The following is a 14428-nucleotide window of genomic DNA, read 5'->3' on the forward strand; positions in this document are numbered from 1 at the left end:
TGCAACAGATTAGCTGTGCGATTGGATCCTTCGGCGTCGGAACGCGTCGGAGTCTGCGTCTCTGGGTTTGCCCGTAGCGTACTCGGTCTCATACCGGAAGCGGTGCAGACATCGCAGCCAATCAGATCGAGCGATGGGTGGACTAGCTCCGCCCTGTCTCCGCCCATGCTTTCAAAACCTGCAACAGCTCCTGCCTGAATTCTGCACTTCTGCCTTTTGTTTCTTAAGATCGGCAACTGGTAAGTGAAGTTATATTAAGTGTTCAGTAAACGAGGCAGACCCTGCCTGATATTAGTGATAATAGGCATCAGTAAGAAAAAGGCAGGCTCAAGGGACGTTTCTCGTCCCCTCAAGCTTTATCTTCACAGTCTTTGTGTTTTCAAATTAAAAGCCATTGTTTTCCATGTAGACTTTACATCAATTTAAAACGGCATTGTCAGCCGTATATTTGCTTTCTAGCTTAAAAACATATTCCAAAGCAACACCGTGACATGACTGGGTTGTGTAAACAAATTTATTATACCTGCTTCTTCCTGCTTAAGTGTGTGTTTTGTTTTCACTCTCACACTGCTGGTGAAGTTGTTATACCCGTAGATAATCCAAGGAGGTCACCAGAGGAACAGGAACAATGTACCTGCACTGCTTTAACAGGAAGCTAGTGAAAAAAGCAAGAAGCAAGCAAAGTTTTATTTACTGTACATACCCAACTAATATTGGGTAAGATTTGTTACAGGTTCACTTACTGTAAAACAGAGGCCTTCTTCTTAGAAATGGGCTTTACTCTAGTTTTTATAGCATCTTTAGTAACTGGATGGATCAGCGTGTGTGACATCCTGGGGGTTTTGTTGCTGTGCCGTCTCTCCAGCTGACACAAATAAAGAATCATGGTCCGAGCTCAGGCCTGGATTCTGACCAAGCACTTCCACGGCTTCCCACAGGACAGCGACTTTGAGCTGAAGGTGGAGGAGCTCCCCGAGCTCAAACATGGGGGTAAGAAGAAGTTGTCTGTTACTGCAGGGAGGACACGCGATTATGCTGTTTGTTGTCTTTAGCAAGCGTTAAGGAGCAGGAAATGAGTGTCTGGTCCTGTTTCAGAGGTGCTTCTGGAGGCGGTGTTCCTCAGCGTTGACCCGTACATGAGGTGAGCAGAGCTGAGCCGTCAGTCATCAGTGAACACTCACACAACATGAGCTTCCTGGCTGTGACGCTGTCATGTTTCTTCAGGGCGTACAGCACATGGCGCATGAAACAAGGGGATGTGATGATTGGAACTCAAGTGGCCAAGTAGGCAACAAACACACACACACACACACACACACATGCCTCATGCCTCTTTTTTCAGTTATTGTGTACTTTGTGTGTCTGGCGTTTACTGATATTCATCATGGCCTGCACCTGTTGTCAGTTACCGCAGCCTTTGATTCACTTTCTTGGCCGAGGGTTTTGATGCGTACTCTTTTTACTGGGAAGGATTCTGTTGAAGTACAACAAATCACTCCATGACCAAACCACAAAATAAATGCTTTCAGACCCACGTTACATGTTTTTCCTTACTTTGAAGCTCAGTGGCATTAGGAGTAAAAGTTAAAGGATGAGAAACGCTTCATTACCAGATTACAGCTTTCACGCACTTGTTTCGTGTTTCTCCTCAGGGTGATTCAAAGTAATAACCCATCATTTACTGTGGGAACGCATGTTGTTGCTCGTTGCGGATGGAGAACCCACACGGTCAGCGATGGAACCGACCTCGTCCCCGTCATGGCTGAGTGGCCTCAGGACGTGTTGCTGTCCCAGGCTCTGGGGGCCATCGGCATGCCAGGGTACCGCACGCCGCAGTAGCTTGTCTGTGTTGGTATTGAATGTACATAACGCAGCCTAAATAGTCAGCTTGGTGTGCTTTACTTCTGTGAACTGTTCTTTGACGTCCTTCTCCTCCGCAGACTGACCGCTCTGTACGGCATCGAGGAGGTCTTGGGGCTCCAGGAGGGCGACACCCTGCTGGTCAACGCTGCAGCGGGGGCCGTGGGCTCTGTGGTGGGCCAGATCGCCAAAATAAAGGGCTGCAAGGTGGTGGGTTCAGCAGGCTCCGATGCAAAGGTGGCATTTGTTAAAGAGCTGGGCTTTGATGAGGCCTTCAACTACAAGACTGTAGGATCCCTGGAGGAGGCTCTGAGGAAGGCTTCTCCAGACGGATACGACTGCTACTTTGACAACGTAAGCACATGACCACTGCCTTCCTTTATAAGACAGATTTTAGTAAATATAGGTCTTTTAACTTTATAGCTTATTGTAGCATATGGGTCCATTCCCAGCTAAAGCTAAGCACTACTACTGATCTAGTAATGGCTGTAAGTTTGGGGTGAATGTGAGTATTTGAAGCCTCCACTATGAATGTTGAAGTAGTCTCAGTCTTTGTTGATATTTGTCCTCGTCTCGGTTGCAGGTGGGAGGTCCGTTTACAACCGCTGCCTTGCAACAAATGAAGAACTTTGGGAGGGTAGCTGTGTGTGGAAGTATTTCTATATACAACGACTCCACGCCTCAGACAGGTCTGCGCTGTGAAACACATCACGTCATGTTTATACATTGATTGTACAGTTACCCCTAGGTGACGCTGTGTTGCTTAAGAGCAGGCTGACACTTATAAACATGTTCCTGCTCTCAGTGAAATACTTTTTTTTCCTTAAATATTTCTTCGTCCGTCTTTCGGTGCCAGGCCCGTATCCGTACCTGACTATGATCCAGAAGCAGATTAAGATGGAAGGCTTCTTGCAAGGCAGGTGGCAGCATAAACACCCTGAATCCCTCAAGCGATTGATGACATGGTTCAAAGAGGTTGGTGATATAAAAGACATGTAATATGATGCTTGAGCCGCATGTAAATAATGAACACATGTAGCCTTAGTCTTCACTTCTGGCTCCAGTATAATGCCGTCTCTTATTTATTTTTGCATGTGCAGGGCAAACTGAGGACCAGGGAGCACTTCACAAAAGGCTTTGAAAACATGCCAGCTGCGTTCATGGGGATGCTGAGGGGGGAAAACATCGGCAAAGCTGTCGTCGCAGTTTAAAGTGGAAAAAAAGGAGCAAAACACAAATTAGGATTATTGATGTGTGTCAAATCATTCATGGATTAATGAGCAATACGCACCCAACAGTTAATCGAAATTAATTCAAATTAAGACACTAATCCAGTTTATTTGAATAGTTTTGTAATCCGTCGTATAAATTCTGCACAGAAAAAGCAATAAATTGATGTCTGTACTGTTCTGGATTGTGTGTTTTTGGTATTTATTGAAAGATGACTTAAGGAGTAAATGAATACGAGAGGTAAACTTTCAAACCCCTGTTTCAGTAAAAGTACATATGTGTTTTAAGTTACAAATATTAAAACATACAGATGTTTGAAAGTGGGAATCTAGATTTCTTAAATCTGTTTAATTTTGTGGAGGTTTAAAAATTAAACACAAATAATACTCATGAATCCCATTAATGTCATTATCATCCCATTATATAATTTAAATGAAATCAAACCTGAAAACTGAATAAATGGTATCTGTGAATTTAGTCATGTCATAATTATTCAGCGTTCACACATTGACAGAACCATTGCAGGTCATGTGACGTCACAACTCCAGTGACACTGAGCAGCAAGGCGACTGAGCCATTCATGATAAAGGGTGAGTTTGTGAAGTCAGGCGGAGTCCAGCGTGGAGCTACAGGTCACGAGCGCTCCTCTGCAGGACACCCATGTGTGTTTCATTTCAAATTCGTTGTAAACGTTTCACGCTTGGACGAGGAACAAGCTGACATGCATCAAAGCAGGTCGACCTGAGTTCCGCTCATCTCGGCTGCTTCTGTGCCGCCTTCGTCGACCCTGAGATGCAGCAGGCTTCTGTGAAGCAAACAGCTGGTGATGATGATGGCTCAGTGGGGCAGAGCCTGGATAGGCTGCATGTGGATGCCCAGAGATGCGATCCCACTGGAGCCAAGCTCTGCTGCGTCACCAGACCTGATAAATACGATGCAAACCCAGCTGCACGCTACGAAGGGACCTCAGGTCAAAATGCAAGGACGTCGTGACGTCTTTTATCAAAGTCCACGTCTGAGCTGAGGTTTGTTGCCAATCGGATTCAAAGAACTGCCACCCGTCCCTCCCCTTCTCCTCTCCCGTTCCTTTAACATGTGGCCGCAGCCTGCTGCCGCTCACTGAGCCTGCAGCTCCTCGGTGAACGACAATTGGTAAGATTACACAGATACATGATTGTAATGAGGATGAGCTGATGAATTAGGATTTGACTGGGTCTTCACATAGAACCAGTCTCATGATACTGTTGACAGGCTGTCGTCTTAACAGTTTTATGGTATTGACTTTTTTCTTCCAAAAGTATAAATTCCAAGGACCAGTCAAGTCATTGACATGACCTGTTTACATAATTTCATTTATGGTTTGTTTTGTGTGAGTAAAACGAGATAAGAGGAACTTCTTCCAATGCACCTGCTCTGCAATCATTGTGTTGGGAATGTGAGGGAGCCTCAAAAAAGAGACAGTGTCTTCAGTCTCGTTTGCTCCTCTCGTAGAACCATGGTGCGAGCTCAGGCCTGGACCATGACTAAGCACTTTGACGGCTTCCCAAAGGACAGCGACTTTAAGCTGAAGGTGGAGCAGCTTCCCAGGCTGAAACACGGGGGTACGATCACTATTGTTCACTGTAGCGTTCATTACTAGTGAGTCGCTGTTTAAGGAGCTTGATCGTTGTTTGACTCTGGTCTCTTTTTGTGCCAGAGGTGCTTCTGGAAGCAGAGTTCGTCAGCGTCGACCCGTACATGAGGTAAGCATGCACACACATGTCTGCAGGTGCTGAGTTACTGTGAACACACTCCTACGTGATTAATCGATAAATAGGACTTTAAGATTATAATTGATGAATGAAATGGTTCACTCTTCATCTCTACAGGACATTCAGTAAATTTAGCATGAAAGTAGGTGATGTGATGATTGGAACTCAAGTGGCCAAGTAAGAAACACACACACACACACACACACACACACACACACACACACACACACACACACACACACACACACACACACACACACACACACACACACACACACACGTTATCTGCCACTGTTTGTCTACCTGGTGTTTGCTGAGGTAAAACACAATCTGCACCTGTCATTAATGACTGGAGCCTTTAATTCACAGTGACTCAGCAAAACTGGACAAACCCACCATGAATATTCAAATGAAAAATCTGTTTTTAGTGAAAAACATATTTTGCACAAGGCCTAACATTTACATGATGAACTAAATTGATCATGAAATGAAGTTTTTTGTGTGCCTTAATATATAGACATAGCTCAGTCTAAGTCTTGAATCTGTTTTGATGGTGGTGGTTCTGTTTTTCTGTAGGGTGATCCAAAGCAACAACTCAGCTTTTCCTGTGGGAACACATGTTGTTGCATCGTGTGGATGGAGAACCCACACAGTCTGCGATGGGAAAGGCTTCGTCCCCGTCCCGGCCGACTGGCCTCAAGACGTCCCCATGTCGCTGGCTTTGGGAGCCATCGGCATGCCAGGGTGAGGTTCATGACAGGGTGAGGTTCATGCCAGGGTGAGGTTCATGCCAGGGTGAGGTTCATGACAGGGTGAGGTTATGCCAGGGTGAGGTTCATGCCAGGGTGAGATTCATGACAGAGTGAGCTTCATGACAGGGTGAGGTTATGCCAGGGTGAGGTTATGCCAGGGTGAGGTTCATGACAGGGTGAGGTTCATGACAGGGTGAGGTTCATGCCAGGGTGAGATTCATGCCAGGGTGAGGTTCATGACAGGGTGAGGTTCATGCCAGGGTGAGATTCATGCCAGGGTGAGGTTCATGACAGGGTGAGGTTATGCCAGGGTGAGGTTATGCCAGGGTGAGGTTCATGACAGGGTGAGGTTCATGCCAGGGTGAGGTTCATGACAGGGTGAGGTTATGCCAGGGTGAGGTTCATGACAGGGTGAGGTTCATGACAGGGTGAGGTTCATGACAGAGTGAGGTTCATATCAGGGTGAGACACATTAACTGCATGTGTGGTTGTACAGTGCAGTATTCAACCTGGTAACCAGGCTTTGCATAATTTTCTGGCTCTATTTTCAAAAACACTGGCTTAATGTTAAAGATGCAAGTGATGCTTATGAGGTACAGGAGGTCAACTTTAAAAACGTAGGCTACAACGTGCTACTTCATTAAAAGTCCTTTAATCTTAGTCACCATGTGTGAAGCTTTATGTAAAGACCTTTCTAGTATCTGCTTGTTATGCAGATGCTGCCCCCTTGTGGACAAATCAAGCACTTACAGTTGTAGATGAAAGGCCTGTGGCCTCATCTCATTTAAACATTTCTATATGTATGAAGCCAAACTGCTTGGAAAAGCAAAAGTAGCTTAAAAGTAGCTTAATTATATCCGGTTGTGTTTATGTCCTACCTTTTTCAGTTTTATTTGCTGAAGACCCAAATAAACAATGCACAGATTAACTAAGGTGTAAGTTTTCTTGATGAAGGTGGACCCACGCAGTGAACATTCTTTGACGTCCTTCTCCTCCGCAGACTGACCGCTCTGTACGGCATCGAGGAGGTCTTGGGGCTCCAGGAGGGCGACACCCTGCTGGTCAACGCTGCAGCGGGGCCGTGGGCTCTGTGGTGGGCCAGATCGCCAAAATAAAGGGCTGCAAGGTGGTGGGTTCAGCAGGCTCCGATGCAAAGGTGGCATTTGTTAAAGAGCTGGGCTTTGATGAGGCCTTCAACTACAAGACTGTAGGATCCCTGGAGGAGGCTCTGAGGAAGGCTTCTCCAGACGGATACGACTGCTACTTTGACAACGTACGCAAAACGCGTCTGATCACTGCTTTTGTAATGGGACCAAATGTTCTGTAATTAATCAACTAGTATCAACTGATAAAAACTCCTCACTTCTTGCTTGGCCCGTCGTCTCGGTTGCAGGTGGGAGGTCCGTTTACGACCGTTGCCTTGGAACAAATGAAGGACTTTGGGAGAATAGCTCTGTGTGGCAGTATTTCTATATACAATGACTCCAAACCTCAGACAGGTCGGTCAATTTCACTTAACTTTACGTGTATTTATACTCGTGTCCACTAGAGGGAGACACTGTGTTCCTAGATGCAGACATGGTCTCTTTACTTGGATTATAATTATTACCACTCTGTCGGTGCCAGGCCCATATCCGTACCTGACTATGATCCACAAACAGATTAAGATGGAAGGCCTCATACAAAGCAGGTGGCAGCATAAACACCCTGAATCCCTCAAGAGACTGATGACATGGTTCAAAGAGGTTGGTCATTTATTTAATCAAAACATGAATTGCAATTATGAATTTCTGTACATGTCAGTTACTAAGATTGTCCATAATTTTTGCCCTCATTTTTGCTATGTATTTATTTTGCAATACTGCACATGCCGCCTCTGTCAGTGGGATTATGTTTGCCTTCAGTATAATTCCCGTCTCTTATTTCTTTTTGCATGTGCAGGGCAAACTGAGGACCAGGGAGCACGTCACAAGAGGCTTTGAAAACATGCCAGCTGCGTTCATGGGGATGCTGAGGGGGGAAAACATCGGCAAAGCTGTTGTCGCAGTTTGATGTGAACCAAAGGATCAAGACACAAATCAGGATTATTGATATGTCTCAAATCATTCATAGAAGTTATTCATATATGAAGAATGAGCAAGAGAAACATAACAGTTAATCAAAAATAATCTATCTTTGCTTGGTAGTTTTATGCTTTTCCATATTTATAAGAGTTCAATCTGAAACATTATAATGTCAGTTTTTTAAAGCTTTGACAGAAAAAGTAATTCTGCCTCTACCATGATGAACAACTTGGCCTCAGAACCATTCAAAACTGATCATTTATACATGCGAATAAAGGTTGAAAGGAAACAGAATTGCACATTGTCTTTTCTGTTTTGAAACAGGAACTGATTGTAGATGCTCATTTGAATTTCATAAGGCTGTGGAGAGTCTGGGCTCCATGGTTACGTAGGCTGCTGTTAGCCTGTCAAGGTGAGTTATAGTGCTGCAGAGCAACACGTGGTTCAATCCATTTGAATTAGAGTTGGGAGCTTCTGCATCTGCATCTATAGGAGACGTCTTTTTTTACACAATAGCATTAACATGACATTGTGGGCATGAACTGCAAGATTTAATGTTATTGTAGTGACTCAATCATTTACTACACACTCTTAATATTATATTTTTAAGTCAGAAACCATTTACTGAAAATATATTAAGAACAACTTGCAGTTGTTGAATAATGATGCAGTTAATGTTTATATATGATGTAACAGTTTTTTTCTGATTTTAGCACAGAGTATTTATAGGGGTGTCCAGTGGTCAACGCCCATATGGGTCTTTGTAAAACCATTCATGGAAATTACGTAATGACTGCAAGACATGCACGTGACATCGCAGAAGGCGGTACGTGGAGTTGGTCTGCGCTGACTCCGTCATTTACGGTAAATCCTGATTCTGTCAAGTCATTCTGACTTGAATTAACCCTTTTGGAACAGTGAAATAATACTTAAACATTAGTACTTATCTAATCTTATGTTAAGAAGCGGTATCTTTTGGACGGTTGATTTGTTTAGGAGAGTTCTGTTACATTTATTTCTGTACGGCTGTGATACTTTATCCAAGTGATGTCAACGTAAACACGAAAACGTAATTTTGATACCTTGGAGTCTGTTACAACACATTGTTTTATGCAAAGTTAAAATATATGTAGCAATGAAAATAAAAGCCATTTGAGGAAGATACTGTTTAGTGATGTGCAGACGACGACAAAGTGAACCACGTGCTTGTTGGTACTGTACAAACACAAAAAACACAATTACATCAGCAGTTAGTTGAAATAGACGCTTTTAAAAGTCTTCCATCTCAAACCGAAGTGACTGGAGGATACATGAGTTAAGGCCTTTTTAGTACCTGCGGGAAACATCGAAGTTGTCAATGTGTCACAGTTATTAATAAGAGAGGATGCGCGTGGACCTGCAACGACACGCCGTCGGTATTTAGGCCACAGCGCCAGGGCTTTTATTTTATAATCAGGACGACTTCCGGTAAAGGACGGATTCGTGCTGGCGCGACTTAAACGCGGTGCGTTCAGAGGAAGGACATTGTCGAACTCAGCCGCTCGCGTCCACTCTTGGGAGCACTGGTTCAGCAGACACCATGGTTCGCGAAGTAGTAGATCTGGTGAGTTGTAGCTTGTGTTATTCCAGGTTTATTTATTTCTTTATATCTTAAAGTGTAGGCTGTAAAAAAGCCGCCATCGCGGGACATTGGAAGAAACACGCTGCCTGCACCAGCAGCCCCCTCCTCGTCGGACCCTTCCTCCATTAGAAGAGTCCGGTTCGGGGCGTTGTGTCCGTTCTATTCATTCAGATGATCCTAAAGCTTCTGGTGGAGGATGGTTCGAAGCTGACGCGACCAGCGTTTAGCTAAAATGAACGGTTCTGTCACTAGGTTAGCTGTTGAGCAGAAGATAACGTCGATGAAGTTGGCTTCCTATTCGCCGTCTGGTCTATATACAGTTTGAAACCTTTTGTTTGTTTTAATTTAATTTAATTCGGTCTTAATTTCTGCTCTGGCGTGATGCGTTGCTGTGAAGTACAAAAAATATTTAAAATCTGCAGATGCTGGATGGAAACAAACAGATGCTGTTTAACTTTACAGGATTTGACAAGTGTGATTTGTCAGGCCAAAATGTTTAGATGTGGAAATGTATATAATTAACTACAAACTTGGGTGTAAAAGGCGTCGTAACAAATAACTGGGCGAATACTTGGCCGCTCGGTTGTGTAATGTTGTTCAACTTTTCCGCTGTAATGCGAATCAGACGCTAACTTCGGCGGGTGGCGGAGCGCCGTCACCATGCGTGCGTGTGGACTTTGCCATGTTGCTAAATCCCAGCTAGCCCGAAAAAAAGCCTTGCTGCCTTGTTTCCACCTTTACTGGTGGAAACAACGCTGTAATATGAACGACGCTGCGTTGTTTGCGCATACGGATCATCTCGGAGGATCAGATGCTAATGGGATGGGTTTGGCTAACCAGTGCTTCCAGTTACCTGATCTGGGCTGCGGGCCATCCGCAGCAGGCCGCGCACTGGATGCCTCGGGATGGGTGGGACCGCTGCTCATTTATTAATGCGCACATTGTAAAAGTCAGCGGCATTCCCGTTAGCGCTATAATAAACAGTGTGCGGTATGACGAGCCACTAAATATTGAATGAACCGTGAAAGACCTACGTGATGAGCGCCACTTGGTTTTGCCTTCAGCTTTTCTAAGCAAATCATCGCTTCCTGGACCTTCACTGCATCTGAAAGGGAGTGATCAGTTTAAGAATTAATTTATTTATCAAAAGAATAAACACTTTTTATTCTAAATGGGGTGCAGCAGCGTCTTTCTATGCAGCCTAAACTGAAGGAGCAACATTTGTGCTGTGAACAGATTAAACACATGTGCCACCACTCAAAGACGTTTTTATTTTCTGCAGGATGACTTCAAGAAGATCCTGAAGGAAGCAGGAGACAAGCTGGTGGTGGTGGACTTCACTGCCACATGGTGCGGCCCCTGCAAGCAGATCGGCCCCATATTTGTAGTAAGTGGATGCCAAAGTGTGCGGAAATAGTTGGATAAAGAATGTATGTTTGTTTTATTTTTTTTTTACCAGTAGTAGCAACGTCCTTCAGGTGTTAAGTTTCTAGTTTAACAAAACCCTTTTCCCAAGGGAGGAGTTCCTGTTGCGTTGGCAACGCTCCTGTCGTGTAATTACTGTTTGAAGTAGCATGAGCTGCTAATAGCAGATGTACCATTCTCTTTAAAGCAGAGTAAAGTCCTGTGTGTGTGTCCTGTATCTTAATGTTTATTTATCCACTCACTTGCAGAAAATGTCAGAAGACCCTGCGAACAAGGACATAGTGTTCCTGAAGGTGGACGTGGATGAAGCTGAGGTACAAAGTCTTTTCCTAATAGGAAAAATTACCAGAAGGTTTATGCAGGGGACCCCTGACACTGAACACCACACAGGTGGAGCTACAACAGATGATGCACAACTGACCTTGTGGAGTACATGATGTAATGTAATAAGAACAAACCAGACTTGCCGCAATGTGGCCACATGTGGTAATTCCTTGACACATGCTGGTTATTGGCTAATTTATTTAAAGTTTGGGTCATTGTTTTTAAAGGAGTGTCTGCAGTGTTTGACACTTTTCTTAACTCTTTTCAGGATGTGAGTTCAAGCTGCGGGATTTCTTGCATGCCCACATTCCACTTTTACAAGAACGGAGAAAAGGTAAGTTTACGATAGAGACATTAGCTTGAATCTTAAGACTTTAGAGAAGCTAAAGTTTAAAAACACTTTATATATAAAAGAATGCAGCCTAGATGAGATAAAAATGAAGAGCATCGGTCTAAAGTGGCAGTTTGAGGAGTAATGATTAAACGCATCCACAAGCACATTTTCCCAAAAAGGTTTGGATCAGTGGAGGTGAAGCTGACGCAGGACACTCAATTCCCAAACCCAAAAGAAAGGGGTTTTGGGACCAGACACTTGAGACTCGTTGTGAATATTTTTTTTAAAGGTTTGCGCATCTTTCTTTTTTCCCCAGGTGGATGAGTTCTCTGGCGCTAACGCGAAGCAACTGTCTGAGGCACTGGAGAAGAATAGATAGGCGCCTCTGACCAATCCACATGAGCCCTCGTTGTATAAAAACCTCAGCAACTGCCTTTTCCCAGTTCCACAGTCTGCTCCATAACATCAGGTTTTCATGTCCAGCCTGGCAATAATTTATTCCACATAATGTCCCTTTGTGCTCGGTGCATGTGTCCACTGTGCTAAAAGCAGACTCAACTTTAATAAAACCAGTAATAAGCATTTCTATTGTTTTTATAAAAAGGACTAACTTTGCTCCTGACCAACCCCTGAACTTGATTGTGAATCTGTCAAACGTGTGGATTTAAATAAATGAGAATAAATAAATAAATAAATGTGCTGTTCCACTCGTACACTTCATCAGACACCACAGACGTTGGACATAGAAGCTTTCAGCTGTGCTTCTGTGTAAACTGACCCTCTGCAGTGAGACAATATTGTTCTATACATGGTTCACATTGGCCTGTTGAGTCTTCAGTATATTTAAAATGTTGATCAAACCAGCTTTAAAGCTGTGAACACTAACAACTTCTCATGGGCCAGTTTGGGAATTGGAGACAAGTATAACGTGATGCAGCTACTAAGCAGTGAGTGGCATCAGAGAGGCGTTAATGCTGTGGCTGGTGCTCAGCCTCTACACCTTCAGCTCTCTATTGCTAAGCTAATAGCAGTCATGCTGTTCCCAGTAATAAATCTGTTTCCTGGTAACTTCCCAGCAAATACAAGCCCACATGGGTTGATTCTAATTACCGTAAGGAAAACCTTGGCTTCACAGCTGAGTGACGTGAGCGCTGCGGGGATGGAAGCGATGGTGATTCACTGCTGAACGGTCACGGCCCAGAGGGCGCAGACGTTTACTCGTGTTCCGCATGAGAACCTGACCCGTGTGACTAGTCACTCCTTTACGACCACCCACTGGGTGTGAGTCACGACACTGTGTCACTTCAGCCAGCGAGTTTACGAGCTCTCCCACTGCTCAGCACGAGCCGAGTCCAGCTGATGACGCGCAACTGACGCTTTTCTGCAATGAGGCTCAAGAAGCCATGAGAATCTGCAGACTCTCAGAATCAGTTGAAGTCACAGAGCTGGTTTTTAGTGGAACCCGTGAGACACAAGCAGAGATGCTTTTTTGACATTTCTGTTGATTTGTGTTTCACTTCAGAGCGTAGCAGCTTCTAATCTCCTGCTCTTTGGACTATTGCTGATTCCTGGACTATTGTTCCTTTAGCCTGTGATAAGAGAAAACAATGGATTAAAACTAGTGTATATTTCACCACTGACAACAACCTTTGACCTCATTATTGCTGCCATTTTCTGCTTGGATGCGTGCGTTACTGACTGTCTGCTTGTCAGTACAGTGAGACAGTTTCACCACTAACTCAACAGCTGCCTGGATGCAGCTTCTGCTTTTATGTGAAACATTAAAGGCGTCATTTGTTTTCCATCCAGTGATCAATGAGCTGTTTGTCATTCTGACATCATGAATTTGAAGTAACCTCCATGCAGATTCAGCCTCAGCTCAATGAGCACCATGGCTCGTATCCAGGATCAGTGCGCGTGAGAAAGATCAGAGGCTTATGTAACAAAGGTTTCCATGGAGACGCAGAGATGCGACGCGGCGTTTGGTGCAGCCGCTGCCGGCGCTGAGCGGCGGCGGGTTGAGATGGAGCCGCGGCTGCACAGGCGCCGCTCACGCTCTGCTCCCAGAGGCCACGGCACAACTCAAAGTGTCTGACCGTGGGTTTGGGCTGGACCTGCTGGTCTTTTCCTCCCGTTGCCTGACGTTCCCGTGTCCCCCGTCAGCTCTGTTCAGCCCAGGTGATTCTCAGTGATTTCCTCCTGCTCTGTTTATTATGAGCTGAAAGCCATAAATGAACGGGGTCAAACTGTGACCTGTAACCAGGCAGCTTTATGAGATCACTTCTCCTGATTATCTGATTAATCGATTCCTCCTCCTCTCTTCCCCTTCGTGCTGTCAAACTACTGCCCAGTGATGAACACTCACAGCCCCTTTAATCACCAGCGCTCCTTCATGTACTGGTGGAACAGCGGCCGTGTTGTTGCACACAGTAAACACTAAATCATTTCCACGTAGCTTGTGTGTTTTTCCTGAGGGAATCAGAAGTTAAAACTAACTTTCATACAATAAGGATTTTTATTATTCTCACGCTGCTGATGGTGGTTATGATTCAACAAGCTCCTTATTCCTGTCCCACATTTTCAGGGGTTTGTCTCCATCTACTGGTGCTGAACGCGTCAATGCTCAGGACTCAACAACAACAACACATATCCACTGTCTTGTCTCTACACTGTAAATGATAAAATCAGTGACAAAAGACCAGCGGTGATGAGTGAAGTCGCCTTTGTCCTTTTTTGTGTTCTACCTCTGTCTGATGATACGTGCTGCTGCCACCCAACGCGTAACCTTTGGACCACACACCATTGGTCTGGTGATGAAGAGGACAAACATGAAGGTGGTTATCAGCGGATTCTTGCTGCCTGACACCAGTGACCTGTGATGAGGGGACAGAGGAGCTGCAGCCGCTTTTACCTGCTGCTTTAAAACAGACACAGATTCCCGTTAATGCAAACACATCGGCAAAACAAGAAGCTCTTGGCACTCAGCTCCAGTGACGAGCAGTGATTTCGCTTTCTTTCTTAGTCACCAGCTGGTGGCACAAATATGCAGCTGACTACAGAACCATCCA

At 44.7% G+C, this 14428-nt stretch overlaps 2 protein-coding genes and 1 pseudogene across 4 annotated transcripts; all 3 read left to right on the forward strand.

Annotated features, from left to right (window-relative positions):
* Nucleotides 1–98: 98 nt before the first annotated feature.
* Nucleotides 99–3269, forward strand: LOC114851416 (prostaglandin reductase 1-like). 2 transcript variants are annotated; one of them, XM_029143325.3, is made up of 9 exons: nt 99–239; nt 866–990; nt 1096–1141; nt 1225–1284; nt 1653–1820; nt 1941–2214; nt 2444–2549; nt 2717–2835; nt 2961–3269. In XM_029143325.3, exons 2-9 carry the CDS (start codon nt 885–887, stop codon nt 3069–3071), a joined length of 990 nt encoding a protein of 329 aa, XP_028999158.1. In that variant the 5' UTR covers nt 99–239; nt 866–884; the 3' UTR covers nt 3072–3269. The 2 variants fall into 2 exon arrangements, with proteins under 2 accessions (XP_028999158.1, XP_055359197.1); XM_055503222.1 differs by lacking the exon at nt 99–239 and adding an exon at nt 259–717.
* A 907-nt stretch (nt 3270–4176) lies between these two features.
* On the forward strand, nt 4177–7939 carry LOC114867606 (prostaglandin reductase 1-like; annotated as a pseudogene).
* A 1159-nt stretch (nt 7940–9098) lies between these two features.
* Nucleotides 9099–12055, forward strand: txn (thioredoxin). Of its 2 annotated transcripts, none has more exons than XM_029170391.3 (5): nt 9099–9259; nt 10560–10664; nt 10951–11016; nt 11295–11360; nt 11677–12055. In XM_029170391.3, the coding sequence occupies exons 1-5, from the start codon at nt 9236–9238 to the stop codon at nt 11737–11739; spliced, it is 324 nt and encodes a 107-aa protein (XP_029026224.1). In that variant the 5' UTR covers nt 9099–9235; the 3' UTR covers nt 11740–12055. The 2 variants fall into 2 exon arrangements, with proteins under 2 accessions (XP_029026224.1, XP_040923532.1); XM_041067598.2 differs by lacking the exon at nt 9099–9259 and adding an exon at nt 10025–10186.
* Nucleotides 12056–14428: the final 2373 nt, after the last annotated feature.

This window comes from Betta splendens, chromosome 2 (assembly GCF_900634795.4).
Source record: "Betta splendens chromosome 2, fBetSpl5.4, whole genome shotgun sequence".
In the NCBI taxonomy this organism is placed as follows: domain Eukaryota; kingdom Metazoa; phylum Chordata; class Actinopteri; order Anabantiformes; family Osphronemidae; genus Betta; species Betta splendens.